The 15,454-nt window shown below is 40.0% G+C and overlaps 1 protein-coding gene across 1 annotated transcript; it reads right to left on the bottom strand.

The window, feature by feature from the left end:
• Positions 1-683: 683 nt before the first annotated feature.
• On the bottom strand, positions 684-14,961 carry LOC116488316 (WD repeat and coiled-coil-containing protein-like). The gene is made up of 3 exons (XM_032185812.1): positions 13,045-14,961; positions 4,429-4,549; positions 684-870 (listed from the first exon to the last, which is right to left on the bottom strand). The coding sequence occupies exons 1-3, from the start codon at positions 14,959-14,961 to the stop codon at positions 704-706; spliced, it is 2,205 nt and encodes a 734-aa protein (XP_032041703.1). The 3' UTR covers positions 684-703.
• Between the last annotated feature and the right edge of the window lie 493 nt (positions 14,962-15,454).

A 15,454-nucleotide genomic window follows, 5' to 3' on the forward strand; every position in this document is an offset into this window, starting at 1 on the left:
GATCCTACAGGAGTCTAGGTGGCAAGTTTGGTGTAGACATCTGCATGTAGCCAAATGAAATTTACATTCAGTGCCTTTGATCCTTAATTTACCTGGCAAGGCTTTTTTCTTTCTCTTCCACATGTGTGTATAAATCTACATGCTGTGTAAGTGAGACAGCGATGCAGCCATTTTAGTAGTTGAACGTTTTTTGTGTTAGAATTATGCATTTTTGAAAACATTGCAGGTTTCCATGGGACCCACTGGAACAGCAAAGAGAGCCTAAAAGTGCTTTCCTTTCTCATTTCCCTCCCCAGTTTTCCTCAACATAAATGCTCTTTAATTGCATTTTCTCCTGCAACAAAAAACATTTGGTTGCTTTTGTGGAGTCTGTACTCCTGGATTAGCCAGACTTGTTTTTACTGCATGATTTTTAGCATAACGTTATTAACATTATGCTAAACAACAGTGCTGATATGCAACAACAGTGCTGATAAACTTCAGACTAGGTCTGATCCTTCCGAAGAAACCATCAGGGTCCAGCCAACCCTAGGACTTAGCTAGTGTGTAACCATATCACAGATTTTACAGTTAAAATATATTGCAAGTAGTGAAGACAGCTTCCTAGTCGTTCAGTTTCCGACACTGCAGAACATTTCTGTATTGCTTCAGACAAAAAAAAAAAAAAAAAAAAAAAGGATTGTTAGTGGGTTTTGTTGAGCAATTATGTCACTCTGCTGGGAGGCTGCATTAGGCTGCCCTTTTTGTAGGAGTGCCCTCCACAGACTTCCGAACTGTCAGTTCCATCCCTTATGATTATCTCCTGTGCTGCTTTGAATATTAATGGCACGAAGCCGTCCTTGTCTGCAGTGAGCACAATCCAAGAGGAGCCTACAAAAATGAAGCAAAAAAAGGCAATGAGCGTATGGCTCTGGTTAAAAGCGCACAAACACATTTTAAGAAGCCATCCAGCACGTGAGCAGAGCACGCTTCCCTTTTGTACACCAAAACCTTGTCATGTTAACAACAGTAAGATCTGGCAGTCCATGCCAAACACACTTATGTGTAAATGCAAAGGGAAGCTAAACAAAAGGTCTTGAGAGTTTGAGGCATTTTATCCCTTATTTAGGTTATGTTGAAAAGCCAAGCATCTCTTTGCTAGCTCTGATAAACCGAAGTATCTCCATTTTCTGAAAACTCAGCCAGCCTTTCCGTGCCAACTTTTGTTCCAGTGACATCTACTTCTGCTTATCCCTTTTGCTCATCTGCTCTTCCCAAATGATGAAGAGATCATAAAAATGGAAAAAAAATGGTAAAGAAAATGCTTGTGCTGTGTTGGCTCTAAAGGGAATTTGGGATTTCCATCTCCTTCACTAAACCAAGATTGTTCAGTATGTTTACAATTTCATATCGCAAATGGAACAAGTTACACCTTGGAGATGGTTTCCAGAAGATATCATGATTTTAAAAAGCTGATTTATAAAAGCTGATATAATAAAATTCATTGTCCTTTAATTATTAATCAAAACTTTACATAAGAAGAGAATGAACAGAACCTGAATAACATTTTAAATCTGTTTCCTTTTAGGAAAGAAAAAAAAAAAAGGAGGCAAGATTAAATGACAAAGACACTAAAATCATTCAGGATCACTCTCTGTATTACACAGAAGCAGAAAATAAATGTAGCCTCCTACACTTTGTTTTTTACCTTCCTTTGAAAGTCAGCTTGCAAATGAAGCTATATATAATTTTTTTTTCTTTTTTCTTTTTTCTAGTGAATCATCTGTTTCCTGTTGGACTGGATCTTACAGCTGTTAAACAAAATAGTGAACTTTCTGTTTGTCTGTTGTTCGATTTGGCATTTTGTGGAAATTAAAAAAATAAAAGAAAATACACTGTAGCAGCTGGTAAGCATTGTGGGAGCCCCTGTGTCACGCATTTTCTTAGAGCATAGGATCCTGTCATTACTGAGCAGTGCCATTGGCTGGGATCTGAGCTAAAGAAAGCCTTGTTATGTTTTATTGTTCACATTTTTAATTTGGGGAGATAAGATTGAGTTTTGAAAAGGCAGATGGAAAAAGAAGATGGAAAAAAGGAACGGAAAGCCATGCTTAATTTCTGTCAGTTGTAACAAACCACGTTACTGGACAAAGCAAATCTCCCTTATACTATTAACAGAGCACCTCTCTGGGCTGCAACGCTGTTCCAAGTTGTCATGTCACCTGTTACATCATAAGGAGCTTGTCATTCCAAACCATGAAGCTTTAATCTTCTCCTCTTAATACTGTCTTTCTAATTCTGGACAGTCTTCAGATTCTGTAAATGGTGGGCCTAGAAGTGGAAACTCTGCTGTCCCAGTTGATATTATCGGTCAAATTGATAAAGCACACTCTTTTGTCATACTCCTAAGGCTTTTTATTTCCACCCAATGAAATATTTGAAATTCTCTGTGCAGTTGGTAACGTTGCTTTGAAGCATTCACCCCAAAATCCACTGAAGGCAGAAAAGCCTTGTGCTGAATGCAATTCCCTTCTGCTATGCACAGTTATTGGCACGATGACCTGCAGAAAAGAGAGCCTTGTGTGCGCTAACACCACGGCGCTATGTGGCAGGCTATATTTAGCCCAGGTAATGGTATTACGGTCCTGGGCTTAATGCACACATGATGAGGGCAAGTTCATTGCTCGTATAACTCTTGTGATCCTAATAGCCTTGCTGTGGGTATGAATGTGGTCTGCAGTTATAAGCTTTTTTTTTTTTTTTTTTCTTTTTTCTTTTTTTTTTTTCAATGCATTCAGTTTTAGGTTCATAGTTAAAAAATGCTGGGCTATCACCACAGTACAAGCACACTTTTCATTATGTCCCCTTTAATTATAGAGCATTAAAGGATGGGAGTGATATTTTTAAACATCAAATTTAATATTCATGTCCTGTGGCAAAGGAAAGATTGAGGAACATAAACCTCACCTGGTCATGACTGCAAAAAGAGCCGCATAACTACCTCTGTCTGCAACCTGACAATTTTTGCAGGATTTTGGTGAGTTTCAGAAGGATTTTTCATTCAGTCTTTCTTCTTGCAGCCAACAAACAGGCTCAATTTCTGCAACACGAAGCAGTGTACTGTGCATGCAGGGGTCATGTTAGCATGATTCTGAGATGTTGTTTGGATATCTCCCAGGTCTAATGCATGACATTGAAGAGCAGAGTTCTGCAAAGTGAATATTCAGCTATTCCACAGAGCAGAAAATACGTTTTCTCTGGCCCATTATTTATTGTTTTCCTACTGAATTGTAAACCTCTTTGCTCATTGTAGGTATTCATTTCCAAAATCAAGAACTGGAAGTACGAGCCAAAAATGTGTCCTCCTCACCCTGCAAAGCTGCAGTGTGCTATCGCAGAAGCCTGTTGGGAAAGAGCTCCGGCCTCTGCAGCACGTGGAGGGCTTTGTGTTTGCTTCCACTGCACTACACAGGCAAGAGAAATTGCTGACAAAAGTACAAAACCTGCATATACTCGTTATCTGCATATCCTGCATATCCATATTAGCTGCTGGAACAACTCCTGTAGGCCAGGGAAAAACCGAAATGTCCCAATGTGGCTGGGAGGTAGGCAGCCTCCCTGGGCTGGGGCACGTATGTAGCCATCAGTTCTAGCTTCATCAGTTAGCCTGGTATATATCAGCCTGGTACGTAACTCTCATTATTTAGAACACTTTAACATTACTACTGTCCTTTTCATTTTGATCTCACCAAAAGTTGAATTAATTTCTCATAAAACAAAGTCTTCTGATGAAGCCAGCGTGTCTCAGCCTGTCAGGGGCTAAGACAAAGGCCAAGACAAAGTTATTTGTGGATCCCTCAGTGCAGAAACAAAGCAAGGAGATCATAATTGCAGCCAAGTACCGTGTACCTTAAGGTCATTGTATAATAAGGCTGTGATGAGAAAAGCCATCAGAAGCACTGTAGAGAAATGGATAAGAGAAAGTGGGGGCCTAGGTTTCCCTGGCCACTTCTGTCTTTACAAAGCAGTGGTGTTAGAAATGTGGGATTGACAAATCAGAACATCGAGCACTGCTGTTTATTTTAGATTAAAATAGTCCCAAATGCTGCATGGTACATCTATCACATTGTGAGAATGACTTTTCCTCCAACCTCCTCTTCACTGTCAGGTGTGGGACACACTTGTGACGATGGGCAAGGCAGAATGCCAAAAGGGCTTGGAAGGAAGTATTTCTATTTCCAGATAACCCAGTGGACTGATTATTTTCTCAACCTTCCTCTGCAACGGCATCCAACATACTACTCTGGTAATAGGTAGTTCTGCAATTACTTAGCATTTAAGTGAATTTAGCTATCTGCATTTGCTACAGCATGGGGTAATTACCACAAATGCCTCATTTACACTAAAAATCTCAGTTGAAACCAGATACCAGAAATAAAAAGAACATACCATGTTTCATTTCAATAATGGGCAGATCAAACAGCTGCTGGACTAAATTCAAATGGATCTTGCCATCACAGAGGAGAACATCTTTTGTTTCTTCAGTTACTGCTCCATTTGAAAAACATTTCTTCAAACACATATATGTAAAAGAAAAGATCTTGTTAAAGGCTTAGCTGTTTTACCTGAATCCTTTTAACCATTCCCCTGTTCTCAGTCCTTTCAATTCTTTCATTATTTTGCATTTCCTTTCTCTGTCATTGCTACAGTTTAGAGATGGCACAACTGTGGAGTACAATTTGAGGCAGAGAGACCCACGGAAAGAGGCACATGCCTCTTTGGCTTTTGCTTTTTGTGCTTATGTGGCACAAACTGCATCACCCCTTCATATAAAATACATCAGGCCCCACGTTCCTGTGGCCATTGGGTCTTTCTGGCTCAAGGGTCAGTTCAGTGGAAGGGAATATTTCATGCCTACAAGGAAGTTGCTTAAGTCTTGTGCTACCAAAGCAACTGCTTTGGGTTCTGCTCAGTTTGGGCTGTACGTGTGGGTGTTTCGATACTCATTGTTCTGCTATTCCGCCCCAGTAAAATGCCATTTCTGGCACAGAGGATTGCAGAGAGGCTGTGCATAGAGACAGTCTCCCTGAAAGCTGCTGTAGCAAAGTGGCTTGGGAATCATACATGTAAGGGTGTTTTTTCTATTGATAGAGAGAGAATATATGGATCTACTGCTCTGGAAGTTCTAACATTCCCTAAAAAATATGTGTTTGAATATAAACATGGCATACTCCAGGTGGCACTCGAGAAGTTTATCTGGTCTTGAGAATTGGCACCTTTGTGTTCTGCCATTCAGGTTACTACAAAGTGCAAGGACCACAAAAATATATTGTTAATATTGTCAGTGGAGTTAATTCATTCTATGTGTTATGGAGTGAGTATGGATTTGCATTTGCAATTTCCCATCTGATATCTTTTGAAAGTCAATCGTAACATGAAAACTCCCCCAGTGACCATAAAACTGTTCTGTGTTGTACATTTAGAAGGGATCCAAGTTAATGTTTTAGAACATCTTGAAAAGAAGTCGTCTGTGCTAACTCCTTTTCTTGTCCTACCCTGTCTGCATCTAACTTTATACCCTTGCATCTTCCTTTCTGATACAAAATTATGTTTGAATAAGTTCCCAACTGCATCTGCTATTTCTGTACTTCGTAATCTGACATTTGACTAAACACATCTCTTTTAATGATTGTCTTTTCATTTCTAATTGTGCTGTCTTTTGACTCTCCCAGTGAGCACGTGCTTTTTTGCTGTGCAACAACTTTTCTAAACCAAACAATCACTTCAGTTGTTCTGTACATGGTATGTATGCTCTCGTGCAACAACACTGAACTCTGTAAGTCAGAGTGTCTACCAAACTCTCTTAATTTGGCCATGCAGATAAAGTATTTTTTTTTGTTGTTGTTGTTTTTATATTTTTATCAGCTTGTTTTTTATTTATATATTATGACTGATAGAAGGTGTAAGAACTGTAAAAATATCTTTCCATTAAAAACTTCACCCAACTTTCAAAGGTTTCCTCATCTCTTTGCCTGTTCAAAACAGCCAGAAATTTGTTGTTGTGCAATTAATGGGGAAATACCAAAAGAATCCTTAGTCAAAGAAATATCATTTTCTTAGTCATAAACCTAGAGTAGCTTCTTATTACAGCTATAGCTATATAAGAGAACTGTCATTTTTAGGTCACTTCAAATTACAAAGTACCACATTGTTTTGAACCTAAACAGACTTAAAACTCAATGGGCTGAACTGTCAGCTTGGCATTTACATTCCCAAGATGCTATTTGCCTGCTGTGTGTTGTGGATTAGTACATCTGAAAACCACTTCATTTCCCTGATCTCAGGCTGAAATACCAGAGTTTATTCAAACCTGTAACTCAGTTAATGGATTATTAAAAAAGATGACTGTCAGTTGAGACAGGTTCATTGCCTTGACCCAAGCAGTTCCTTTTTTTCATGCAGATATCCTTCAACCCAAGAATAATCAGAAAGTGGTCTAGCAATGTCTCTGTTGACTTGAAACCCACTGCATGGAAATGTATATTTAGGATGACTTTGTTCTAGTGTGCTTTCTACTTAGCCTTTAAAGTTACAATTTTGATGGGTATTATAAGTTGAAAACATTTTTGTGCATAAAAACCTACATGGCATCTCTTTTGTAAAACCCACGGTTTTACAGTTTTTCAAGTACAGACCTCAAAGCTTAAGTTTCAGAGGTGTTTGTCTTTCATCACTTTTGAGCATTCATATTAGCTGTTCTCTCTTTGTTCTGTACTTCTGTTTATAATGATAAACTTGATCACATTTACATTTTATTTTTTTTTCTGCTGAAAAATTCGGTCAGGTCCAGGATCATTCAGTTTCAATCTTCTAAATATTTAGCCTCTTTTCGTTTAATGGTGGGTTTAAGTAACGATAACGTTCCTCTTTGAGGAATATGTTCCCTCACATCACATATATTAACTGAATTAACTTAATGCTCTTTTGAGAGGTAGGTAACTCTTTTTATTCCCTTTTTATAGATCAAACCATTACACAGAGATCGACCTTGAGAGATTCACTCACCTTAGTACTTGCCATTTTCATGTGTTGAATAAAAGACCATTTTCTAGCCAAATTTTAATTTAATCCACCACTTACTAAAATATGTACCTCTGGTTTTGTTGTGTCGCTGTTTATCTCCTGCTGAAGCCAGAGACTTCATATTAATTTTCATATTAAAAGCTCTTTCTGCTGGTTGTCTTATTTTAAACCAAAGTTTATTGGTGGATTAAGAACACGTTAATCACAGAATAAACAACTGTATTTTCACATACTTGAGGGGATATTTTCAGATAAAGCTTCTGCAGCCAAACACCTGTAATCTGTCAGGTCCAGCCCTCCCTCAACACAAATCCAACAGAAACAAACCATCGATTCAGGAATTGCTTTCCCTCAGCTGTGTCAGCCTGCCCCTTGACCATTTTATAGCCTACAAAGGATCTCCTGGGCTGCAGCCAGCCAGTCGTGCTGCTGCCAATTTGTCTTTCAAAACTCATGGTTTGGAGCACAAAGAAAATCATTGACCGAGGCAAAAAAGGCTCCTGGATTAGGTGCTATACACCATAAAACCAGACAATAAACAAGCGTGTCTCTTCTAACTTTTTGGATTCCCACTGAGCAGCTAGCCAGTTCTGCCTCCCGATCCTTTTCACGTCTTGTCTTTTATTTCCAAATGCGCTGCCTACAGCTACCTGGATGCTGAGATCGTCCTCGTGAGCTTAAATTCGACGACTGATGAAACAGTGATGTGAATCAGGACGTGCTCCAATCAACAACGTTTTTACTACCCCTGGGTTAGTAACTGATTGCAGTTTGCTTGTGTTGTTCCTGCACGTGGATGTCTAGAAATGGAAACTGTCCCAGATGAGGCCCCACAGCTGTGTTGCCCCCACCTGCATTTCTTACTGCATGCACCTCACCAATGCCTCACCAAGCCATAGCCTTGGTCTTTCCATAAACGTGTCGTATTCCTAATTCATTGTCATCTTGCAGTCACTTAACACATGCAAGTGTTTGTCTTCCTCTGTTGTTTCCAGCTAATGAATATAGTTTATAGCAGAAATTCCTGCTTTTTATCCTGGAATTTCCACTATGCACTTCATATGAGTTCATTTCAATCCATTTTTTCTTATTCAAGATGGGAAGGTCATTAAATTACAGGTGTCATATTCTGATCCCCAACTGAAAATATTACAGACTTTATGCCATAAGCAGATTTTATTGGCATATCTCATCAGGTTATTAATGAAACTTTAAGATCGGCCTGAGGACAATCATGTGAAATCCACTAGAAAATTTCTTCAATTTTTTTTTTTAAATATATATTTAGAACTCTTTGCTGTCCTCTTTCCAGCTCATTTTTTAACCATCTTCATATTTCTTTTATTAATCCCAATCCCAATATTAATCTTGCTGTTGAGCAAATAATTTCCCCCGTGGCATGATTTCGAGTGCTGTACTGTACTACAAGTGTTTTAAATACTCTTCCTATCCTTTGTGTTAATAATCTCTTCTTTATAAAGGAAAGGTATCTGGTTAGTCAGCCACATCTGTGCACTGCAAGACGAATAAGGGCTGCAGTTGCCTGGATCTGTGTTTTCTTTTCTTAAACCCTTGATTTCAGCTCTTTGAGCTGTGATAATTCCAGTTCCAAACCCCGGTCCCTATTAGTCAGCTCGCTTTTGCCTTGCCCCCACATTCATCGTGTGGGATGCCAGAAACTGGTGAATAATATAGATGTGGGGGATCTGACCAAGAAGACAAGGAAAAGAGAGCTCGGTGGCTACAGGGGAGCACTGAAGAGGAAGGAGAACTATGATTTCCAACACTCAGAGAGCTCTGTGGCACAGCCTCATGCATCATCACCACAGGTACCACCAGTGAGCTTTGGCAGCCTGTGCTGCTTCCCTCTCCACCCTTGATTTCTGCTGCTGGGATCCCGGTTTGATTTCTGGTGGATCCTGATTTTATTTTGGTGGAGCTCTCAACAGCTCAGCATCTTCACATGGCCTTATGTGGGACATTCCAGCTGCAACCCTAAGTAACCTGTCAGAGAAGAGTAAGCCTGTAAAATGTTTGAATTAGAAGAGATTTGAGGTGCTCAGGGGTGCTTAAATCCCAGCTCAGTTTGCATTTATAGCACGCAGAAGGACATGTGTGATGTGATGCTAGCATTTCTCTGCTCTTTGCTCCCTCTTAATAGCTCTGCAACTAATGTTGCAGGTGTCTGGTCATCTAAGGCATGCCCTTTGTCATCCTTGATCTTTGGGATTTTTGTTGGTTTGCTTACTCAAACCTTTACTTTGCACAGTACAAAAGCTTGGCTTCATTTTTGGCTTTACATTTGTCTCTATGTATCTGACACCCAAATGATCTGGCCTAACAAAAGGTGTTGCATCTCCACTACAAACCCTTCTTGCCTGCTGCTGGTCACCTTCACAACACTGTCGTCAGAATTTGTTCTTAACAGATTCCTCACCCTTTGCTCAAAATGTTATCCCTGCATTAATCACCCCTGGTCTTGACTACTGCAGGTCTTTTATGGTCATCCTAAATCTCTTCCTTCTAAACTTCAGGCTGGCTGACTAGTTTCTTACTCCAGGGAGCAGTCATAACGCCTTCCTCTTCCATCATTTTCATGACTTTCTTTCTATTGCTCGACTCGAGGCAAAATTACCCTTTGGATTTCCAGAAGGTTCGTGGTCTTATCATAGCTGATCGCTGCAGCCTGCTTTCTCCTTATCGCTTTGCTCATTTTACTGTCACCCCCCTTCTTTATCTCTACTGCATGTATTTGTATCAGCAAATTTATTGCCACGTGTTTGGATCCCTTCAATTCATCTCCCAGCTCTGTGTAAAAATTGTTGATTTTGTAGCTGACCTTGGCAATAAAGTTTCCCATAGTGAATTGTAGGAAGGTATAAAAGTACAAATTGTCTTGTATCTAATTGTTGGTGAATGCTAACAAAAGGAAGTAAGGAAATCCTGTTGACTAATTGCTGAAAAGATATTTATTTCCTGTGTAATCAGGCAATACTTTCTGTGATGTAGGTTTTTGACATAATGCTGCTTGTGAGCAAAACGCAGGAGTTTTTAAGATACTCTTTAGATTAAGATGAATTTTATTCCTCCTGGAGAGGTTCCCCTAAATGCCATTATTTCCAAATCCAGATTGCCTTTATTTCCACTCTAATTAGCTTTTGAATGAGGCTAGTTTAAATATTCTGCAGCTGTTTCTTTTCTGGGGGAAATGGATGATAAAAGCATCTTTTTGCAAGATGAAACAGAAACAGATCTGTGGCAGATCTTCATCTCTCTCTTTTTTCCCCCCTTGTTAAATAATATCTCCTTATTGTGTCTGTCTGTCTGCCCTCCCACACTAGCCTGAATCACAAGTCTGTGTGTGATGAAAGAGCAATAATATTTGCTTTTCAGGGTTGAATGATCAAATCACCTCTGGTGGCTGGCTGCTATTACACAAGTGATAGTGCAGTGACATTTCCGAAGTGTGAGTGATCGTGTTTTTCTTTTATGGCTGTGGGCTACGCAGAATATAAATTCCAGTAGTGCTGCATGGACATGACTTCAGAGAAGTTGTGGGCAGGCCAGCACTAACAGAATAAAGGTTTTGAAGGCTATTCAGTAAGAAGATATTCTGAATAATTAAGCAATACGCATTCTGGTTTATATTACAGTTTTCTAAGCAGATCTGGAATCTTTATGTACGTCAGTAACGCTGCTGCACAGCAGTGTTCGTCATTGCCTGTTAATCATTGCTATATTTTTATCTATTATGCTTTAAACTTTTATGTTTTTAATGTATATGGCTGTGTAGTACTGCTCATTCTACTTTACGGTAAAATTTCTCAATCAAGATTGAGCCTCTGCTGTGCTGGGGGTTGCACAAACACCTGACCCAAGAAGTTTCCAGATAATGGCCATATTATTGACCGGACTGCAGCTCCTAAAATTTAGAGTCTTTTCCACAGGCTGATATTTATTTCATATGGCAATAAAGCTATTTCCTGACTTTCTGCACCGTGAACACAGAGCCTGGCTGGAACTCATAGCCCAGCTGGTCCCTGAGCTCGCAGGGTGCTCCTCAGCTCCTGCAGAAAGAGCAAGGTTCAGATGTCTGAATCCAAATTAATTAAAAGAACTTATCTTCTGAGAAAATTATCAGCTGCCTATGAAGCAAATATTTCCCCGTCTGTCTGGAGGCCTTTTTGCCATCAGTCTATTTTTCATTATTTTTTGGCATCATTATGTGATGCTGCTGGATTTCAGACGAGGGGCTGAACTACTCAGGGCATTAGATGTGAGACTTACCCAGAAGATCTATGTGTTGGGAAGACATCAAGTGGCATTTTCTGAGTCATTATAGTGTAGTACTAGAGGGGCTTTCTGCTGACTCAATGTGAAATTAACCTGTTTAGATAAATAAGAGACTTCCTTTTTAAATCTAGTTACTTTGGCAATAATTTAGGCACACTAGTTTTATTGCTTATTATTATTTATTTATTCCCAAATAGGAAATCAGGAAAATTAATTCTTACTGCTTGTGTAAGCCAACACGTGCACGTTGACTTCAGATCTTAGATTAATGTTAGGTGTCACAATCAGAACTTCTCTTTGGAAAGGTTAATCCAATCAAATCCAAGAAAAAGGGGCTACTTGTTAAATAAAGAAGTTGATTTATATTAAGAAATGAGAATTAATTCGAACATGCCGGGGAACAGAAGATCTTGATTCTTGCTAAATAAAATCCTAAATTATTTAAAATAGACTTTTTTTTTTTTAACCAGAATTTGTATAATATATCCAAGTTAAATTATTGACTAATTCAGATCAAAAGCTTTGCTTTTATCCAATGTACTTAGCATACCATCATCTGCTAAAATGCCAAGTAAATAATTGCTAACAATTAATGAATATGTTTAAATCAGTCACGATTCCCTTAATGAGTGTTCAAGGAAGGGTGCTTAGACGTCTATACGGATCCCTATCAAATAAAAGGAGGTTGTTATTGTACAACCGTGAGTCAAATTTGTCTAAGAAATACATACTGCAGCAGCAGCGTTATGAAATTAATGTATCACTTGAGTTGACTCTGCTTATCTTGCAACAGAGAATGCATTTGCAACTGGCATCAATATCCCGAAAGGAACCCTGGTTCTAGCAGCGATGCCAATAGAATCAGGATGAGCAAACTATTATCAATATAATATCGGTATTACTGGTAATGATACTAAGAATAAACACAAGAAATAATTGCACAGCCTTTGTTCCTTAGTTGAAATTCTTATTGAAGCCAGCAGGAATTTTGTTAAAATAAGGGTGGGATAGGAACATGGGGATTTGATATTCATCTATTTATTTAATGAAATGATAATTGCATACTGGCAGATAATTTTTCTGAAAAATTTGTAGTGATAACACTTTTTGCAAATTGATTGTGTCCAGTTGTGTAAAGATTAAAAGTGAGATATTGAAGTAGAAATAAGTCAGCTTTGTATCATTCCCACCTGAATTTTCTCCAAGTTGATATTCAGTACTTTGTTTCAGCCATCATGAGAGTCTAGCTACCTTCAAACTTTGGATTTGAGCTCAGGTTTGAATTTAATAGGTTTCTGGTGGGGATGCCTACAGATGGCTACTCACAGGCTCCTCTCTACACTAAACTAACACATAAACCTTGTTGTACACCTAGCCACGTGTCTTTGTGCTCTTATTTGATAGAGGCACACAAAGTCAGCTACTATCCATGACAGTTTTGCTTAGAAGTTTTGCAAAGAAAATACACAGATCTCCCGCATGATGTATCCTCTAATCCACGTTAGTCTTAGTTATTGTTTCAGTGACAAAATACCATTTTAAATTAAGCTCGATGCCAACCTCAGGTTGCATTTCTCATGGGTTGGTAAGAATTAAACTGCATCCTCTTGGTCTAAAGCTATATAAATAAAATATTGTTTTAAAGTTCAGTGGCTTATCACAATATTTGTAAATTGATGAAAAAATTACCTGATAAGTGATACGAACAACTGGCGGTTCCTGTGAACACGGGTAGGCTAAAGATACCCTTCTCCCATTTTTAGCGAGGTCTGTTATTTCCGAAAGACTCAGTTGTAACTCGTTAAAGCTGCCGCAAAGTCTCTCTAAATTTCTGGATATGTGACTCATTCCTCTTTCACTTGGCAAATTGTTATTTTTAGAGCTCGATGTTTCTTGGATCACGCTGAACTGCACTTTAGGGGAAGCTGGTCTACTGGAAGGCCTGGCAGGTGTTCCAAAACCAAGAAGAGCCATTGAGCGATTGGTAGGTTCAGCATCCAAATTTTCCAAGGCAATGGAGGCGTCACCTGGGAGCTTTTTCTCATCCAGGTCGCTAACGCTTGAGGAAGAGCTCTGCTCATAACTGGGGCTCTTCACTTCTTCAAGGAGTCTTCTCCTGCCACTAGGAGACTGAATAACTGTGCTTCTCGGTATCAACAGCTCCCTGCTTGGACCTTGGTCTTCTGTGGCAAGATTTTCAAAGAACTTTCTTTTTCCAGGTATGTTCACAGAGGATACAAAGCTGTAAAGCATGTGCTGCTTAGTGTCTGGCAGAGCTGAAGAATCCTCTTCCAGCATCAGTTCTTTGGCCATCAGGCGCATCACGTACCTGTCTGAACTCGATGAGGGAATGAAGTTAGGCTCAGGGAACTTTTGCTTCCCGATGAGGATCAACAGGAGCTTATCGGTCAAAAAGCACAGGCCCTTTGGTCTTTCATTTTTTTCCAGCTGGATTTGTTGAATATGGGGCATGCAGGAAGAGGTCACTGAATACACCAAAACAATGTTAGAAGTGTTAGAGGCTACTGCCACAATCTGAGCTCGAAGGTCAAAAGCCATAATGTCAGGAACCAGAATACCTGGGATGGTGACTTTTCTGGTGGTGGTTACCTTCCTCTCAAAAGTCACCAAGATCAGGTAGGAAGAATCTTGACCATTTATTGTTGCAGAGTCTTTGCGTTTCAGTGTAATGAGAGGACCGGGATCAGACCGCCGGTGGTTTGCAAGGATGTGGGTTAAGTCCATAGGTCCCGACGAAGAAGAAGCTATTGAATCGACAGTGCCTGACCTGTCTGAATCTGTGGACCTTCGTCGCAGGTCCATGGAGTATTCCTCATCACCAAACACCATAGACTGTGAGACTAAAGAGCCAGTTTCAGTTGCAGATGGCATATCAAACGTAATGCCCGCGTTCAAGCCGCAGATGTTATCCAAAGGAAGCTCGGTAGCTACAGCAATTTGGAAATCCAGCGTGGCTTCCATAGCGCAGATATAACCTCCCACATCGAAGACTGGACAAAAGGAGCAGACGTTTAGAGTTTTCTGAGCATCATCCCAAATATAGGAATGCAGGGCACTGCCTATAGCGACTACCAAACGATTGCCATCCTTCGTCCAGCAAGCGCAGTGAATAAGCCCACTGCTTTTGATGTCTGCCTTAACTCTACTATTGTCCGTACGAACGGCGTGCAAGACTGAAGCGTCTCTCTTCGTAAGCACAGCCAAGACCTCCTGTTTCGGGTGCCACACGCAGCCCTGGGAAAGCAGTGGAAATGGCTCCCCAATTTCACAGGTCTGAGAAACCAAGGGTTTGTTCTTCTCGGCGGCGCTGCAGCCCAGCTGCCAAACGCTGACGTGCTTTTTGTGCTGAACAGCGAGCAGAGCTGGCATCTCTGCAGAGCAACACGGGCCCCAGTAAAGCCCATGCACGTGTTCAAACTGACCGACAACGCTCGAGTCTCCAAACTTCAGCTCTCCGCTCTGGTAGTACAAGGCAGTCAGCACCACTTGCTTCCCATCCGTCCAGGCGATTCCATGCACGGGGTGGATGGCTTGATATAAAGCATTGAGACCAGTTCGCAGCAGCTTTGCCTTTCCCAGCTCCATCCTTTGAGGTTTTCTCCCTACTGGTGATTGTTCCAAAGTAGAAAATCCATGGAATTCATTTGCAGACCATGATGAGGAAAGGAAAAAAAAAAAAAAATCTTTTATTTCCTTCCCTTCCTTTGCAGAATCAATCTGTGTTTTGTTTTTTTTTTTTTTCTGTTAATTGTCCACGAGCCTATATTGTGAACGCCTTCCCAGTAAGCCTGCAGCTGCTCTTCTAAGTATAAACCCATGTCAAAGCTGCTTTTGCTATGTCTTTTCCTGGGAGGAGTTATCATCTTCATGTGATGGCTAACAAGGTTTAACCAATTACTGGACGTTTTCGTAGAAGTCTATTTTTAACTCTTCACTGCTGGGCGTGTGTTTTAAAATAGCATTTAATACCTTGACCTTCAGTGAATGAAGGTCTTTGGTGAAGGCTGGAGAGAGATCGTATGCCGTTAAACCTAAGTATTAAGCTACAGCCTGAAATAATGACCTAACACTTCTTTCA

This window comes from Aythya fuligula, chromosome 3 (genome assembly GCF_009819795.1).
Source record: "Aythya fuligula isolate bAytFul2 chromosome 3, bAytFul2.pri, whole genome shotgun sequence".
Lineage (NCBI taxonomy): Eukaryota > Metazoa > Chordata > Aves > Anseriformes > Anatidae > Aythya > Aythya fuligula.